The sequence below is a fragment of the Phocoena sinus genome, chromosome 6, assembly GCF_008692025.1.
Source record: "Phocoena sinus isolate mPhoSin1 chromosome 6, mPhoSin1.pri, whole genome shotgun sequence".
Classification (NCBI taxonomy): domain Eukaryota; kingdom Metazoa; phylum Chordata; class Mammalia; order Artiodactyla; family Phocoenidae; genus Phocoena; species Phocoena sinus.
Genome location: NC_045768.1, coordinates 52,266,166 through 52,284,657, shown reverse-complemented (window position 1 = coordinate 52,284,657; position 18,492 = coordinate 52,266,166). Strand labels below are relative to the sequence as shown.

At 48.1% G+C, this 18,492-nt stretch overlaps 1 protein-coding gene across 1 annotated transcript; it reads right to left on the bottom strand.

Annotated features, from left to right (window-relative positions):
* Positions 1-3,890: 3,890 nt before the first annotated feature.
* On the bottom strand, positions 3,891-17,431 carry DMRT3 (doublesex and mab-3 related transcription factor 3). The gene is made up of 2 exons (XM_032636337.1): positions 16,975-17,431; positions 3,891-4,855 (listed from the first exon to the last, which is right to left on the bottom strand). The coding sequence occupies exons 1-2, from the start codon at positions 17,429-17,431 to the stop codon at positions 3,891-3,893; spliced, it is 1,422 nt and encodes a 473-aa protein (XP_032492228.1).
* Positions 17,432-18,492: the final 1,061 nt, after the last annotated feature.

The following is an 18,492-nucleotide window of genomic DNA, read 5'->3' as shown; positions in this document are numbered from 1 at the left end:
GTTTCCAGAAACAGGCATTTCTGATCCCAAACGTGTACTCGATCTAATCATTAACACTGACATTACCATTATTTGAACTGGCTCTAGGGCGTGAATTAAGACTGCGTACACAGTGAACTTTACTCTTGCCGTAGGAAAGTAGATGTGAGTGGAATGGGGATCTTGAAACCCCCAGCATCACAGTTTGTATCCCTCAGCCCTTTTACTTGGCATAGATCTAAGAAGGAAACCTAAGGATGTGATGCAGAGTGAGGCAGATCTCAAATCTTAGTGAGTTTAAGAATTACGTGGAGGGGGCTTCCCTAGTGGCACAGTGGTTGAGAGTCTGCCTGCCGATGCAGGGGACACGGGTTCGTGTCCCGGTCCGGGAAGATCCCACATGCCGCGGAGCAGCTGGGCCCGTGAGCCATGGCCGCTGAGCCTGTGCGTCCGGAGCCTGTGCCCCGCAATGGGAGAGGCCACAACAGTGAGAGGCCTGTGTACCACAAAAAAAAAAAAAAAAAAAAAAAAGAATTACATGGAGGGACTTCCCCGGTGGCGCAGTGGTTAAGAATCCGCCTGCCAATGCAGGGGACGCGGGTTCGAGCCCTGGTCCGGGAAGATCCCACATGCCGTGGAGCAACTAAGCCCGTGCGCCACAACTACTGAGCCCGTGTGCCACAACTACTGAAGCCTAGAGCCCGTGCTCTGCAACAAGAGAAGCCACTGCAATGAGAAGCCCGCGTACCGCAATGAGAGTAGCCCCCACTCACCACAACTAGAGAAAGAGCGCACGCAGCAACAAAGACCCAACGCAGCCAAAAATAAACAAATAAATAAATAAAAAAGAATTACCTGGAAAGGATGGTAAAAATGTAGGAGCTTAGGCTACAGGGATTCTGCACTCAACAACTGGGGCCCAGGAATCTAAACTAGAGACTAAGTATCAGGTGCCTGGACCACACTTTGAGACAAACTGCTGCAGGACAACACGAGCAGCCCACCCGCCATCACATCAAAGACGAACAAAGCATTTACTGTAAGACTAGCAGGGGGAAAGGGGCACCGTGGTTTAATAGGAATTAACTCTCTATAAGCCTGGCCTGACTCAACCGCAAGTGTACAGCCGAGGACCCAGATATTGTGCGTGACAGATGGGATTTAACTAGGAACCGGTTGATGTTGTTTTCCTCTTTTCATCCAGGTGTTGAGTTTCCTGTGAAAGAGTGACTGAGCACCCATGGGCAGAGGAGTGTCCATTGCCCTTGAATTCTTACATGCCAACCGTAGCAGGATGGTCTTTGAGAGCTGAGCTAGAATCTAAGAGGTTTTGCCACTTTAACCAGAGGGGCCTCAGCTGTCAGGACTGCAGACGAAGCAAAACTGAATGCAGGAAGCAGGACATAGGATCTTAACGCACAATTTTTCCCTCCGACCCCGTACCACACTTACCGCACCGGAACAAACATATCTTGCTTCAGAAGTACACTGAGGATCAAACATACCTGCAGTAGCCCAGAAATAAGCTGTCTTATAGGCAGTTCCATTTTGCTGGCCATTGGGAAAAGAGGGCAAGGACTTTGATGATCTGTGGGCAAAATCAAACTGTCAGGATACCGTGTCTTAAGCCGTTTTGCTCAATCCAGGTCACTCAACCTGAAGATATGACAGATTTTATAGCACTGTCATCTCATATAGAATCTGTTATCATTGTTGTTAGATAAATATAAACTTTTGAAGATACCTTTGAAAATACATTTTTGCTAGGTAGGGCCAGACATTAGCCCATCACTACCATATAAAATGTCCTGCACATGTATTTTTAGAATCAGGGGTCACATTATTCTGCTCTCCAGCCCCTCACTAAAATATAACCTTAACAACAAATCATATTTACTTTTAAACACTCTGGTATGTAACCATGTCAACTAAATACACATTAGTCCAACTAATATAAGGAATTTTTCCCCTCAATGATTTCTCCTTCCAAAGGTGCCCAGTAGAAATAAAAATGAGATTTTGTTTGTTTGTTTGAAATATGTTTTCCTCCTGGGACCCATGCAAGGGTGGTGGGCAGCTGACATCAGCTCCTGTTCCCACTGAGGGAGGAGCATCTCAGGCCGAGAGGATTTGCCCTTCTTCCTCCCAGGATGAAGATCCCTTCAAGACTTATTCTTGTGCTGGGAGCTCTCTCTGCATCCTTGTCATGTAGAGGCTTTCACTTATTTTCTCTCCCTTCCACATTCATAAGTTTATTGTCTGACCTGGGCAGTCATCTTTCCTCTCCAGCATTCTGAAGAAAGGAGTAAGAAGTGGTTGGTGTGGGCACCAGTGCACATTGTTGTTCTAAAACTCACTGTTAAAAATACCTGAGCAAGAAGTTTGCCATATACAGTAGCCCCCCCAAAATGCTTTTTAAATGAAGGGGAAAAGCCCTGAAGTTTTGCTGTGGTCATCCCCCAAAGCCAGAATGGCATCTTCTCCAAGTGAGAATGAGGGAATCCACTTCTTCATCCTGAATGCAAATAGGGAGTATATACTGAACTTAACAGGAGTAACTGCTCTCACGGATGGAGTACTTTCTCTGTGTCAGGTACCGTGCTATGCACTTTGCTTACTTTCCACACTGTAGATGTTTTCATTTTTACTTTGTTTTTAATGAGATTCTCCATCGTATAATCCCTGCTGTCTTGGACTCAACGGGCAGGTAACTCGGACCATAACATACAAAGAGCATCCTCTTACACGTAATAGGCACTCAATACTTATCTGTTGAAGAAACAAATAAACGGATGGAGGGGCTGAATTAAGTCTATTCTTGAAAAATAAATTCTGTCTTTCTGAACGCAGCCCCCAAACTTTGCCATTCATATTTCTCAAGGGACATCGCATTTAACTGAAGCCTTAATCCATGCACTGGTAAGTAGCTTTTATATCAAGTTTCTATTTTTAGAGATCCTCTTTCCACAAGTAGAAATGACATCAACCAAGATCATCTCCTTAGTTTATTTTTTCTAGAGTCCTCAGCATGCTACATGAACCTCACAAAGCTTAATCTTGTGTTCATTTCACAATACATTTCATGCAGTTCACAGCTGTGATTGGCTTTACACTGACATCGACATTACACGTTTCGATTCAGCCATGTGAAAAGAATAATTCTTAATGGAGTTTGTCTCTGAAAACTGTCCAAGCTTAAATAAGCATGTGAGCAGTTCACTCTATTAAGTGCAGTCTCTCTTTAAAATGCAAGGATTTTTAGCATAGGAGTATAAGGTCCCTGTTTATAGTCCGTTTGCAACCGAACCACTGCCTTTAGGTTTCACGTATCCTAAGGAATCCTCTTTTACAAAATTTCATTCAAGGGGTATCTCTGGTGGCGCAGTGGTTGAGAGTCCGCCTGCCGATGCAGGGGACACGGGTTCGTGCCCCGGTCCGGGAAGATCCCACATGCCGCGGAGCGGCTGGGCCCGTGAGCCATGGCCGCTGAGCCTGCGCGTCCACAGCCTGTGCTCCGCAACGGGAGAGGCCCGTGTACCGCAAAAAAAAAAAAAAATTTCATTCAAGTATACTATTTTATTGAACATTCCAGGCTGAGTTTAGGGGCAAGGCTGACCTTCAGCTCTACATCCCCAAATAAATCTTCCATGGGCCCCAGGCTTTCCCAAGACTATTCTCTTTTACAACGAACATTCAGCACTAAAGCCACAGAGCAGAGCTATTTGGCATTTTCCAGTGAAGTGCAAGAAATTAAATAAGTTATGTTTTTATTGCTAAGGTATAGAATCAAGCACAGTCACTTTGTAAAACAGAAGGAAAAGGTATACACAGGATGTGGCCTCTCCTCAAGGGGGGGCCAGGGTTCAAATGCACAGACAATGTCACCTGGTCACCACCCATCGGGTAGCACTTTAAGATGAAGTGTTGAGTATTCTAGAGTCTGAGGAGTCAGACCTCTCGTCATAGTCGTCCTCAGCGTAAATGGACTGCTTTGACACGATGGAACACCCATCGTCAGGGATGGGTATCCGAGGGTCTTCGGGGACGCGGGCGGGGAGGACAGGTGAGCTTCTGAAGACGCTGGTAGAGTTAGTGGGGAAAGGGCTGACGTACTGGGACCTCAGCTGGTACTGTTGCTGCAATGTCATGGTGTTCCACAGGGTGACATCGTTGGGAAGAAAGGGGCTCGACTGGTTTCTTGCCAAAGTATTCCTCAGCATCAGAGGGTACCGGGGGGGCTGGGGGAACGGGTGCTGCAGGGGCACGGCCAGGGGGTTGGGGACCACGTTACTGGAGTCGGCGGAAAACCTCAACGTGTCTGGGACTCTGAAGGCCGAGCCCACGGACCATTTGGAAGAAGAGATGGGGTAGGAGCTCAAGGTGTGTTCAAAGATGTGCCCGCTGGAGGGCAGCACCAGGCCCTCGGGCTCTGCCGCAGTTCGGTCCGCGGCCAAGCTGGAGGTGCGGCTGGAGAGCAGGACCTCCACGGCGCTCACCAGGTCGCCCCCGCAGCCCTTCAGGATCAGCTCCAGCACCGTGGGCTTCTGGTTGGGGAATATTTTTTTTAACACTTCCAGGGGCGGTCTATTGGCTTTCAAGCTGAAGGGCAGAGACACGGTCCCCGTGGGGCCCTCGATCAGGAGGTGATTCTGCTCCCCGGGGTACTTGGGGCTGTCGGGTCGGCTCTCGGAGCTGCCTCCGTTCTTCTGGACCGCATACCCCCCTTCGTCCACCGACACTATCTCGGGGCTCTCTGGCGTGAAGCAGCCCTTACTTTTGGCCACGTCCGGGGAGCTCCTCTGGTCCGTGTCTTTGTCACTGAAGGTCTCAGTGGTGTCCGCTGTGCTGCTGTCCCCCAGTCGTTCTTCAGTCAAATCTGAAAAGCAGAGAACAGCTGGGTTAATCCTTTCCTGGTGTGTGTAAAGGGGAACAGATGTGCTCAGGAGAGGGCCCTACATGGGCTTTCTGCAAGGGGAACTGCTTCCTCGTGGGTTATAACATACTGCAAGCCTTAAAAATATCCAGTGTGTCACTGGCAAATGGGGAAAAAATACCTGAAAATAAAGATCTAGAAATCGGAGTGATTTCTCAGAATGGTGTGTGCAGGGAAGCTTGCCTTCAACACAGAATGGAAACACGATACCTACAACCACAGATGTGGCTGTCTAGCGCTAACAATCTAAATAGGGGCCAGGCTGGGGATAAACACCATCCAGGGAAGAAAAGGAAAATGAACTCAGGCTTGTCTTTTGGTCCCTCTTCTGCAAATGAGGTGGCCGGTGTCATTCAAGGACATTAACAGCCGGTGCACGACGCATATACCGTCATATATGGGAAATTTTAATATTTTAAATCCATTTTCCCATAGGCAGATTTTGTGTCAAATGTCCTGTGAACTAGTCGTCAGTATGTTTCATCAGGATACCATGTACAATAACTAGTCGATATGATTGCCAAAGTGAAACAGGCAGCCTCTATACATTGAAATCTTTCTTAAAAGCCCACTCAAGGTCCTGGCAGACTTGGTTGCCTATAACCCACACTACAGGGTAAGCAAAACCAGCTGTGAAATCTGGATGTGGGACAGGCTACAGAGAGAAAGAAGGAAATGGCTGGAGAAGGCTTGTGAAACTGCCAGGGAGCAAGATCCACCAGTGAAGCAGTGCGTCCATAACTCCAGGACCTGGGCTGCAAGAAGCAGACAGGTTTTCATGAACTGTTTCATTAGTAAAGTTCATGGAGAGAACTTCAAGATACCTTCCTGAACTATATTAAAAGAAGAGAGAAACAAAACAAAACAAAAAGCTTCCCAAATAAAGCAGAGATTTGCCGTGAAGTAAACGAGTTGCAAATTTAACATTTTGACTTAAGACATCACCCCCCAACAAGGGCTAGTATTACGGTGCTAAACAGGCAGAAAGGAAGGAAGGAAGGAAGAAGTAAATAAGTAAGATTGGTCTGCTTGCAGAAGTAGGTTCTAAGAGCTCTTCATAATAAAGAAACATATTCTTTATTAACAAGCTATATGCGAGTGGATTTTTATCCACTGCCCTGCCTGAATAGCCTCATTGTCGCCTTCTCAGTGGGCACACCTGATTATGTGTAGATAGCCAGCTGGTGAAATTTCATCAAAGCAGCTTCTAAAATCCATCTCCTCCTATTTGTTGTTGTTTATTTTAAAACGCTTAAACAGGGACTTTCCTGGTGGCGCAGTGGTTAAGAATCCACCTGCCAATGCAGGGGACCTGAGTTCGATCCCCGGTCCGGGAAGATCCCACGCGCTGTGGAACAACTAAGCCCGTGCGCCACAACCATTGAGCCTGCGCTCTGGAGCCCGTGAACCACAACTACTGAAGCCTGCGTGCCTAGAGCCCGTGCTCCGCAACAAGAGAAGCCTCCGCAATGAGAAGCCTGCGCACCGCAATGAAGAGTAGCCCCCGCTCGCCACAACTAGAGAAAGCCCACACGCAGCAACAAAGACCCAACGCAGCCAGAAATAAAGAAAATTAATTTATTTTTAAAAGTAAATAAAAAGCCTTAAACAAAGGCCCATTTATGAGCATTCTTCTAATATGGGATGTACCTTAATTATAATTGAAAAACAAAACTTTGATTCTTCACAAAGCAATAAATATGTCCTAGGCATAAATAAATACTTTAAGAAATTCTTAAACTGTATCAGTGAAACTTTCAATTATAAATCTGATACAAATTCGTAGTTGTCCCAAATTTGCATTTTATTTACACTGCTTCTTTTTTCCGGTACAAAACATCAAGTGTCCACGTGGGGATCGTTTGCAGCCCACACACATGAAGCCATTTCTGCTTTCTGTAACAACTCTGGGATATGCACAAAACACCTATTTTTTGCAAGAGAAATTTGACATATCCTCTCCTGCAACTTCCTAGGACTGGAATCCCAGTTTTCACCCCCTGGGTTAATGTGGTATTTGTCCTTGATCCCAACGAGAAAAACAGCAACAGAAAAGCTTCCATATCTTCATATTCTAATCAGCTAGACCTGCCTACATTTTCCTGACTCAGGACCCCACGCCTACCTCTCGGTGTTACGCTATCGTTAAACACTTGACAGTAAGCGGACGGTGACAGCATGCTAACTCAGCACTGAACTCAACACACAATTGGATCTTGGCCCCTGCTCAGCGGAGCTTGGGAAAACAAGTCAAATACTCTCGTGGGGAAAATATGAACATAAAATAGTGTTTTCAATACTGTGCTCCTCTAAACAGTTTTCTTATTTCTTTCGCTTTCATTATCTATTATTGTCAGCATCAAGTACTTGTATTGCTGTAACCTGCAAGCCACTGAGGAAAACAGAATAAAGGGTGGAAAATACCAGGATGTATAAGACTGGCCCCTAACTTGTGGAATTTATTACCAAGTTGGGGAAATAAGACGCATGTGCAAGGGGGAAAGCAAACACAACCAGGCAGAAATTGCTAAGCAGCAAATCTGCACACATGGAACACGAATGTTCATAGCAGCATTATCCACAAGAGCCAAAGAGTGGAAGCAACCAAGTGTCCATCAAAGATGGATGACGGGGGCTTCCCTGGTGGCGCAGTGGTTGAGAGTCCGCCTGCCGATGCAGGGGACACGGGTTCGTGCCCCGGTCCGGGAAGATCCCACATGCCGCGGAGCCGCTGGGCCCGTGAGCCATGGCCGCTGGGCCTGCGCGTCTGGAGCCTGTGCTCCGCAACGGGAGAGGCCACACAGTGAGAGGCCCACATACCACCAAAAAAAAAAAAAAAAAAAAAAAAAGATGGATAAACAACATGTGGTCCATTCATATAATGGAATATTATTCAGCCTCAAAAAGGAATGAAATTGTCACACATGCTACAATGTGGATGAATCACGCTAAGTGAAGTAAGGCAGACACAAAAGGACAAGTATCTATGATTCCACTTATATAACGTACCTAGAATAGGCAAACTCATAGTGACAGAAAGTAAAATGGTATTACCAGGGGCTAGGGCAGGGGGTAAGGGGGACTTACTGTCTAATGGGTACTGAGTTTCAGTTAGGGATGATGGAAAAGTTCTGAAAATGGAAAGTGGTGATGGCCACACAACATTGTGAAAATACTTAAAGCCACTACATTGTGTCCCTAAAAAAAGGTTAAAATAGTAAATTTTGTTATGTATATTTTACCACAATGAAAAAGTGAAAGAAATATGATACACAGTGTCATAGCAATACAGGGGATAGTGGGTTGTTGGGTTTTTTTTTTTTTTAAAGCAAGGAACAACTGGTTCTTCTAGGAAACAAAAAGGTATGTAAATACAGCTAAAAAGCTCTGATTGTGATATTTTTAAAAGAAATGTGTGAACCTAAAAATACCTTCCCACTTTAAAAGGTAACTTTTCCCCACTCTGGATGAGCGGCAAACACCGGAGACATTTGGGGAAAATGCTTCGAGCTCTATTACCAAGCTTAGTCTTCCACAGAATGCTTTAGACGCCAGAAGAAAGTGATTCAAATGGCAGAAGTTTAGCCAAAAGGGAACTAAGAAATGATGTTCTGGCTAATCTGACATATCTAACATTATGAAAACGTAGTATTTTTTTCAAGATGGTAAAGGACATACTGTCCCAATCAACTGGATATTGGACGGCAGGACTCTAAATCAGGCAATACAAAATTTAACTTTTGAAGCTAGTTTCCGGATCTGCAGAACAGGCCACAGTAGAATCCTCTATGATTGGCAGCTTGTTTACCAATTGTGAACCCCTAGACTGCATGAGGCCTCTTTCATATTTTTTGTGCTACCCTTTGCACCTGCCACTGTGACATCCCCAGTGCAGCAAGAGCTTCTGGTGACTTCTCAGAGTGTGGTGGATTGTGCCCATTCATCCACACTCTCTCTCTGAAGATTTCTGGGCTGATCAGCCTCTCCAAAGGGGTGGGCAGGCTATGGCCAAAAAGTGAGAAAATCTAACCGGATGTCACAGGAATCAAATCTACAAATTCAGAACATTCCAACCAACTGAGCTCAGCACTGTTTATACTGTACTCAAAGGGGAGACGGAAGCCATTGAATGAAGCAGTGAGTGGGACACACCCGTGGTGCCCACATCCCTGAGCAACGCATAACGTCCTGCTAAGGGGTGCCAGGTAAGCAGACACCCAGACAACATCCAAGACTGCTGGGGATACAGAACCGGGCAAGGGAAGACTAGCCTCTCACCTTGTACCAAGAATAACTCCTTACCCAGCGATAATTTCTGAAGGTCGGAACATACGAGCCCTGCAAATTTACGGTGTCAAGTACTGGTTGTATTGTTGTGCCTAAACTAGAAGTATTGTAAATTACTGTCATAAATACAGACTTTCACAAGTAATTATAGAGGGTGAGTTTTGGGCCCAGTGATAAAGCGTAATTTAATAACGGGTGTTTCTTTACATCTGTAGATTTTTCCCTAAATGAACTTTACAAATTGTTCCGGTTGGTTTAAAACACAAAGGCCTTTCCAGATATAGAAATGTGAAGCTGCCCAGTATCAAAATGAAAAAGGAAAGGAAATACTCCCCTAATGCTTTAACCTCTTTCTCCTTGAAACTGACACCCTAATTCCTAGAACATTAAAGAGTAAGAATATATTTCAATGGATAATATTTTTACTCCTAGTATATAGGTGCTAAAAGCCAAAAACTACTAGACTAAAAGTAGAAAGAAATCACTCTCATCTGATATTACAAACCAGTTACTGAAAGTGACATAATCTTCTATGTTTAAAGCTAAACATCTAGATATTTTAAAAAATCTTACCAAATGTTCACTCTTCAATTTCACATTTTTCACGATGTAGAAACACTCACAGCCATCCCTGAAATAAACTCTTCACAAGGGTAAAGATTTTTTTTTTGAAAAAGTAGATGCTCCATTGAGAAGGACACTGTTGCTATGGAAAACAGTGCTCCAACTTCACAATATATCTATGCCATGAGATAGCTACAAGACTTTAAGGAGAGAGAATGAACACCCACAGAAAAGTGACTTCCAATCTAAAATTACAGTTTGCAAATTTTAACTTTCTTCAGTGGATTTTTTTTCATATGAAGATGCAGTTTAAAAAAAAAAGTCCTAAGTATTTATTTGAAAGATGTTGAGGAAGCCTGCCACATATGCAAAACATTCTGCTCATGACATGAAGATGAGTATCTTCCTCACTTAGGTGTGGGGGTCTTATCCATTCTTTCTATCTACGAAAATAAAATAGAGCATACATCCAGAATAAAAACACCAAAGCACTGGCATAAAGAGTGCTGCTTCCTAGCGCAAAAGTCACTGGACTTTTTTGTTTCCTTTTGAAATCATGTCACGCATTTTCAAACATGGACTGTCACACCCTCATCTGTTCACTTGAGCTTTGGGGAACATACCTCTCAATAACTGTTCCCTGATGGGTCATTTTCAAAGTACACAAATCTTAGAGCAATGGCCAGGAAGAGCCCCAGCTGGATGGGGCTTCCAGAAAAGACCCCTGCCCGGTCAGAATTCAAACAGGAGACGCGCTTTTTACATTTTCTGTTATCCTTATCTCCCACTAGAAATGCTGAATCGTAAAAAAGTGAATGGGTGAAAACCCAACATACAGCAGGGAATGAATGTCAGTCTAAAATCTTCCCTTTTCTTCCGGGGGCTGGGGGGTGGGACCTTATGAAAACTAAAAATACATAGTCATGTTTGCTTTTTTAAAATCATTAATGACACTGGCTTAATAACATATGAAGAAATCAAGATGATTCCTGGGGACCAATATTTTGGCGGACATTGATATAGAAAGGGCTAGACTTAAGGAAGTGCGGATTGCAACTGTGGACTTTGTAAGTCCTGCAACAATTTAGTTTTGACCTCTTTCTTGACTCTGAAAGGAGCACTTTTCAAGAAGCAGGAGGGAAATTACCTATAAATCTACAAGTGTGTTTGTAGTTATAAAAATGCAACTGGCTACTTATTCGTCCACCTATTTAACGAATATCATTAAATCTTTCACTATGTGCCCAGGCACTGTGCTAGGTAAGATTACACAGAGATGATCAAAGCATTTGCCTCTTGGCTACTGAGAGGCTTACAGTTTACTAAAGGATATTTTGCAAAAATTCCAAGTTATCTGTGCAGTGAGTTGTATTTTATATTGAAACACAGCAAGTAACCCAAAGGCCAGCAGCTGGGCAGACTGCTGTATTCATGGGAGGGAATGTTGCTGTAAACATTCACATATAAAGACTATAAGTGGAACATTTACTGAACGAAACAAGTGATACTTAGTGGGCGGAAACAAGCAGAACACCGATCCCACCTTTGTAAAATTTAAGTCTGCCCAGTCACTGCAATCAAAAGAGATGAGAGATTCGGTAGAAAACCGATGTTCTGAATGTTAAGTTTTCCATAATATTGTTACTCAGTAGTTGATTGTGCTTATTTTTTATAGCTGTTTAACTGTATAATAAAATGCAAAAAAAAAAACCACTCCTAGTTATGTTTTAGTTTCCCCCAGTTTCTTCAGAGAACAGTAGTTTGCAGTGACTCACTAAAGCCATGGGGGACTCTTGGAAGTGATGTGACAGGATCCCAAGGTGATGGGCCCCGCGATGACCAATGTTCCACCACTCAGGCCCCAACCTCTGCCACCAGCGCCCATGTAAACCCCGGTGCAAGGCCCACTGTGCCACCAGAGTCCCATCACACTAGACACGGGGGTCCAGGGACCCGAGTGACTAATGGCTGAGGGGCCGCAACAGGTTAAAAAGCTGAAGAAAGGAGGGAAGCTGGAGAAACGGAAGAGGCAAAGAAAGGGAAAGGAGAGGCAGGCAGGCACGTAGGTGTCCACTGGGTTCTGCCTGCCTTCCCGTCAGGAAAACGTCCAACATTTCCAGAAAGGGGCTCCAAGTCTTCCGGGGACGTTGATTTATGAAGATTCACTCCCTTTCCCTCTGTAAAGCTGTTAGCTGAGAGCGCTGACTCGCTGCAGCCAAGAATTTCTCATCAATGCTCTTTGATTGTATTTCGCAAACAAAATGCCTGTTGCTTGGTAACCTTTCACTTGAGCCTGACCTTCCCCGAAAGTTATTGCTATCAGATTCGATTGACACTGTCCTCCTGTGATTACCGTAATCTTTTACACCCGGGAGTTCATCCCTCAGGGAAAAGAGGAGTTGGTTGTGTCAATCGAGAGCACGGCTATCCCGCCAGATTTATAACCCAGAGGGGTGTGTTAGGTGGGGGGAGGTTCTGTCCTGGATGGCAGTGGAACTCTGTGGTTCCCAGACGTGGAAAACGCTCCCGTTTTCCTGTCCACCCTGTGCTCAGATCCACAAGATGGACACCAGCGCCTCTCCGAGCCGGCCGGGGGGGCAGCTCGGGCTCCACAGGGAGAAAGAGGCTGGGAGACCCGCCAGAGCTACGCCCACCCCGAGGGGCGTCCCCGAGGACTTTAGGGCTGGGCCCGCCCCGGAGGCCTAGGGTTGCCAGATAAAATAGCAGGATGCCCAGTTAAACCTGCACTTAGCAAAAATCACGATGTTTCAGTACAAGTGTGCCCCATACAATATTTGATATCCCTTTTTTGTGTTTATTTGCAGGTTTTTTGCTAAATCGGGCAACCAACCGAACAGGCGGGGTCTAACCCAGCCCACGGGGCTGAGCGCGAGTGGAAGGTGGTGCCGCGAGGATCGGGTGCAAGAGAACAGTGGTCCAGGGCGGCCGCAGGGGAGCCGCGAGCGCGCTGCTGCCACCGCACGGGCCTCTCCCGGCGTCCCATCCATCCCTGACCCGGCCCGGGGTCCCTGAGCCGCCGCCCCGCACTTCCACTCGCTGCGCTCTCGGCTGCGCCGGGGCCCAAGAAGCCGGTCCGTAACTCGGCAACTCGCTGGGCGCCGGTGGGAAAGGCCCGGAGCCGTGAGCAGCCCTGCGTCCGCCCTCCAGAGCCAGACGTGGGTAAGGTTTAGGAGAAGACCAGTGCGGTCTCGCTTCTTCCTTTTCGTTTGGTTGGTTTTTGCTTTTTAAAATGCAACTCTGAGTCAGGCCCCTCGGCCCAAATCAAAGCGTCTGAAATACCCAGACCCTGTTTTAAATTCGTAGCTACCCTTCACGAGTGACTCTGAGGTCTCTCCCACTTTTCCTTTGCTTCAGCCTCTAGCCGTGGAGAATTTCCCATCCTGGCCTGGACCGGTGTTCTGGCAACATTCATCCATGCAGGTGCGTGTCTCTTTTTTTAAAAAATTAAAGTAAAATTTAAAACTAGGAAGCTGACCAGACAGGACCTAATCAAGCTGGAGCTGAAAAGCCCAGAGCAAGCATAAAGATGCTAGGAGGTGCCGGACAGGAGGTCAAATCAAATAAAGGCAGTTTTCCAAAATCTCCCAACTTCCCTTCCTATAGGTCTCTTGTTCTCTCCATTTCAGGAGAAATAAACAAGAAAGGAGACCCTACTTTCCTAGTTAATCCTGCTCTCTTACTCCTAATCAAATAGGATGTTTTAGATTTCTTTTCCTTTAAGAAATTTTTTAACAACTTGTTTACGTATTTATTTTGATGGCAGATGTAAACCTAGGAAGAATCTGTAGCCACAGCCCTTTCCTCTGGCAGCCTGAGGAGACCCAGGCCATTCTCCTGGAGCAAGGGTAGGGTGTGGGGGAGGAAGCCAAACAGAGGAATGTAACTTCAGCCTCTCACCTTGGTCGTGACCCCTAACTTTCCTCAGCTCTACAGCCCAGGCCCTGAAAGGCTGGCTTGGCTGGTTGAGGCTGCTGACTCAGATACTCTAAGAGCTGAAAGGTGTTCAAGCTTCCCCAGGTATTTTCCTGACAGAAAGGAGGGGGGAGTGAAGAGGAAATGAAAGAGAAACGCATCAATAGGATAGATTTAAAGAAGCTTAGACTATAATTTGGGGCTCAATCAAAATCTAGTAATTCCAGGCCAGTCGTAGATGATAATCTAGAAGCAGGGGAAATGTACACCCAAAACGGAAAAAAAAAAAAAAAAAAAAAAAGCTTTAATCCATTGCTAGAAGTAATAACCTGAGAATATGAAAATTCTCCTTACAACCACCTCCACATTAAAAGGGATGTTAAACATGATACACCGTTAGATAAAACAATCCCTGTTCCTTTAAAGAATCGGAAGGAGAATTTGGGAAAGAAATTTCTTCCACCTACAAAACTGAGTCTTGGTATTAATGTGGCTCCCTGAACTGGGTGTTTTTTTCTCCAGCGGTGCCCCCCAAACATTCCCTTCTCTAGGGCGTGTACTTTTCACAAGGATTTCTGGAGAGGGGGAAAGACTCTGTGTGTTTGTGCACTTGCATTTGGAGCCAACAAAAAAAGCAAATGTCTCCACAGCTATGTACTAAAGAGACCAACCATGTTTTTGACACTGAAATCACAAAGAAACAAATCTCCATAAATCACCAGGAGATATTTAGAGATTCCTAATGGTCTGTGAACTTACTGTACATGTAACTTACTACCATTCAAACAGAGCTTCATTTACTTCTCTACATAGTGAGCTACTTGCCCAGGACCATATCTGACAAGCTTCTCAATATGCATGGTATGTTACATACAAATGCATCATAAGAACAACTGCCAAAAAAGGAAAAATCCATACAGTCCCATTCAGGCAGTTTTCCCTAACTTAAAACCCAAATGGGCTTTCTCTGTACAAAGCATTGCATAGAACCGATCCACTTGTATACTTGCCTTCCTAATGGAAAACAATTATCTATTCCTTTCCTGCCCTCTCTCGCCATCATCGGATTGGTGACTGGCTTTTTGTTGGTGTTGAATGGAATTATGGGGCCCGAACCAATCGAAAGCAGAAAACAAAAGTTACATAATAAACGTGCAAGGTATGCATTAGGACCTGAGCATTTGATCCCTGATAGTTTAGGCCCCCAAAGCCATCACTCTGACCTTTTCTAGTGGTAAATCCTATTCTCCTTTGCAATTACTTGTTTTCATTTTGAAAGGCTCAGGTCATCCCAGAACACTTAGTTCTGAGTAAAAGAGAGAGCACCAGGTCTGGTTTGTCCAGTTGCCGTCTCCCTCTCCTATTCTCCCCAAGCATGTATCCTTCTGCTACCGAGGCTGCTGCTTGGCCTTTCTGCCTGCCCCTCCCTCCCCGCCTCCCAGGGTTATTTTTGGTTTTGTGACTCTATAGAAAGCATGAACTCTGGCTATCCCAAAGAATGGTTAGAACAGCACACAATGTGAAAGGAATCCCCTCTTGGACAGGGACCCCCAGAACCCAAAGCACTATTACACGGGTGCTGCTTGGGCAGGTGGCCACTGCAAGATGCTACCACTGTCACAAACTCAAAACTCCCGACCTAGTGTTGGGGGAAATGGAGACACAGAAACTGTAAATGGAAAGGTTAAGGAAAGTTACTGGCATGGAGAACTGAGACAAAACTCTCCTAGTTACCTGCTCTAACTTAAAGGAGAAAAACAAAAAGAATGTCCTTTCCCCGCCCCCCTCCTATTCCTCTGTGACAAACCTATAAGTATGAAGAGATCACACTGACAAACGAGAGTCAACTGGGAGTGGGCGGACATTACTCAGAGAAATGCTTATATTCTACCTTGGATTAAACATCCACAAAATCCATGTCCAGTAAACTCACTTCTGTCCTTAAAACACCCAGTTCTGCTCTTCCCATAAGATGTTCTCAGAGCTTCAGGTCTGGAGAGCATAACGGAGCAACAGGGCAGCAGGACTGCACCTGCCAGGCTGCCTACCAGCTCACCCTAAATGTTTCCCTGGCTCCACACAGCAGTGCAGTGCTGCTGAAAGCCTCTCTCCAAGAGCCAGAGGTACAGTCTTTTTCGGGGTGGGGGGAGACTGGGGGAAGGCAGAAGCTCTACTATTAGTTCTGCCCACAGAAGGGCTTTGGGCCTTCCAGGGCCTTCCATCTCTGAATTCCAGCATACCCCTCAACCCCCTCCCTGAGAAGATGGGCTTTTTTCCTTTGTACATCTGCCCCAGTGAAAGGGAAAGACCAAACACCTGTCCACAGAATTCTACGAGCTTAAAATCAAAGGAGCACTTGGGCTGGGCAGGATGGTAAACTAGACGTTCTCCAGGAGGAAAGGCTCCACTGGGGTTTGCAAGGCTTTGGAGGCCTGAAGGAGGGAACCGGATGGAGAGGTGAGGGGAGGAATCTGCCCACAGCAGAGGAGGAGAGGGGAGAGGAGAGGAGAGGACAGGAGGAGGCCCAGGCCCACCTAGAACTGGGGAAAGGACTCTCCAGGGCTGGCCTTCCTCACTGTAGGTCGTTTTGTTTGTTTCTTTAAGACCACGGTGACTGCTGCCTGCGGAATGGTGTTAAAGGACCTGAGCAATTCTGCAAAAGGAGTTGGTTGACTCTGGGCGCACTAGATTCTGAGTCCCCGCTATCAGTGCGGGGGCCTTTCTGGGCCTTGTTTACTACTGCTTCTAAATAGGGCTTCTTTCAACAGACTGCAAGAGGCTGGAGGCCACAGTAGGCTACTTGAAAGGCTTCGGGTTCGCTCAAATTCCCCGGGGGCCGAGAAAAACACCCAGAGTCATCCAAGCCTTGGGCCTTGGCTCCTTCCTTGCACCTACCCATCCCAACCTGCAAATGCGAGGCCCTCTAAAGCCTGCGGCAAGAAAGCCTGGCCGCACGATGGTGTGTGCCCACGCGGATTTTAATTTGGTCCTGCCTCGACCTCTTTATTTACCCGTCCCCCTTTAACCTGGGGAAGGCAATTGGCGAGCCCGAGGCGCCTTTCCCGTGGGCGCCTGGGTTCACCTCCTACCTCGCCGGGTCCAGACCGAAGATCGCTTCTGCCGAGAGAGTAAGGACCGGCTCGGCTGGAGTTGGGGCGGAAGGCCGGGCCATCTTCCCAAAAATTCGCCTCCGAGCCTCCCAACCAAAGCAGCAATAGCCGCTTGGAAGTGTTTTCGCCCACGCGCAGGGCCCAGTCCGGCCCCGCGGCTGCTCTTACCTGGCTTGGCGAGCTGCGCCTGCAGCGCCCCAAGCTGGGGCTCCGCGGCCCAGCGCAGCGCGGCGGCAGCAGCCAACTCCACAGCGGGGCGCGGCGGCGGCGGCGGTGGCTGAGACGGCTGCGAGGCCGGCGGCGGCGGGGCAGAGGTGGCGTCTCCCGGCGGCGGGGGTCCCGGCAGGGAGCGCAGCGAGTCGGGGATGAGGCTCTCGAGGCTCTCGTTGGCCTGCTGCCTGCGCAGCGCCACCTGCGCCGCCATAACCCGCTGCCGCTCGATGATAAGGATGCACTTCTCACAGGTGCAGTCTTTGAAGCGGCAGTAGCGTTTGTGGCCCTTGAGCCAGGACAGCACGCCGTGGTTGCGGCAGCGCGCGCACTTGGGCGTGCGCTGCAAGGGCGCCCGCGGCGGCTGCGACACGGGGCCGCCCATGTACAGGTAGGGAGAGCCGTAGCCGTTCATGCCCCGGGCTCCCGGAAGAGCTGGCGGGCTGGCGGCGAGAGCGAGTCAGGGGGCGCTGGACGACGGGTTGGGAGGCCCGCTCAGGGGCGGCCTCCGGGCGGCGCAGTCTTTGGTCCAGCAGTCCCCGCGGCCGCGTGCGCTCCGGGATGGCCGGAGGGGCTGCAGCCGTGTTTACGGCTCCCGCGGCGCTCACAGCCTCAGCCACCGGACTGGCGCCCCACCAATCTCACGCCGGTCGCGTCTCCGCCTGCCGCTGCTTTGGCCAGCACGTCCTCCCTCGCCGAGGCGCTGCGGCGGCTGCCAGGGGCCGGCGAGAGCTCTGATTATGGTCTGAGCCAGCTCGTCTGCAGCTCCCGCGCGCGCAGGCCGGGCCCGGCACTTCCTCCGCCGCCCTCCCCCTACTCCTCCTCCCTCCCACCGCCACCCCCACCCCCACCCTCGAGGTCCAGGTCTCCTTGCACTCCCCACCCCACTCCACGCCTGCCTCCTTCCTTTCCGCTCGGGCCCTTCGAGTCCCTGCACTTCACCTTCCTTGCCATCCGCCGTCGGGCCACTCTCACGGGGGCGCTCAAGGCCCCCTCCTCCAAGCTCTCTGCGCTTTCCCTGCCCGCGGCGGGCGGGACTGCGGCGCTCCGGGACGCGGCGGTGCACGCGGGGCGGGGAAGGGAGGACCAGCGCGGGTGAGGGTGGAGGTGCCCTTCGCTCTCTTCCCTTCCCTCCAGGCCTGATTTGGCGGTACCGAGCCCAAGGCCGCTTTCATTCCCACCCTTGGCCACAGAAACACAGCTCCGCGAGAACCGGAGCCTACCAGAGCCCTGCGGGTGCACTTGGTTGCCGGAGTGAGCCGAGAGGGTTTTAAGTTGGGGGGAGCCAGGCCCCGCGGCCACTGGCGGGAGGAGTTGGGGGCAGGGCACTGGAATTGGTTCGAGAAATGGCTTTATTTCCTTTTGCAACATTTTTTTCTTTTGCTGCTATAGAAGAAAATGATTGATTTTGAAAACCTGCTGGCCCAAGGATGACGACCCATTTTGCAGGCTATTTCAAAGGAAAAAACTGTCCTC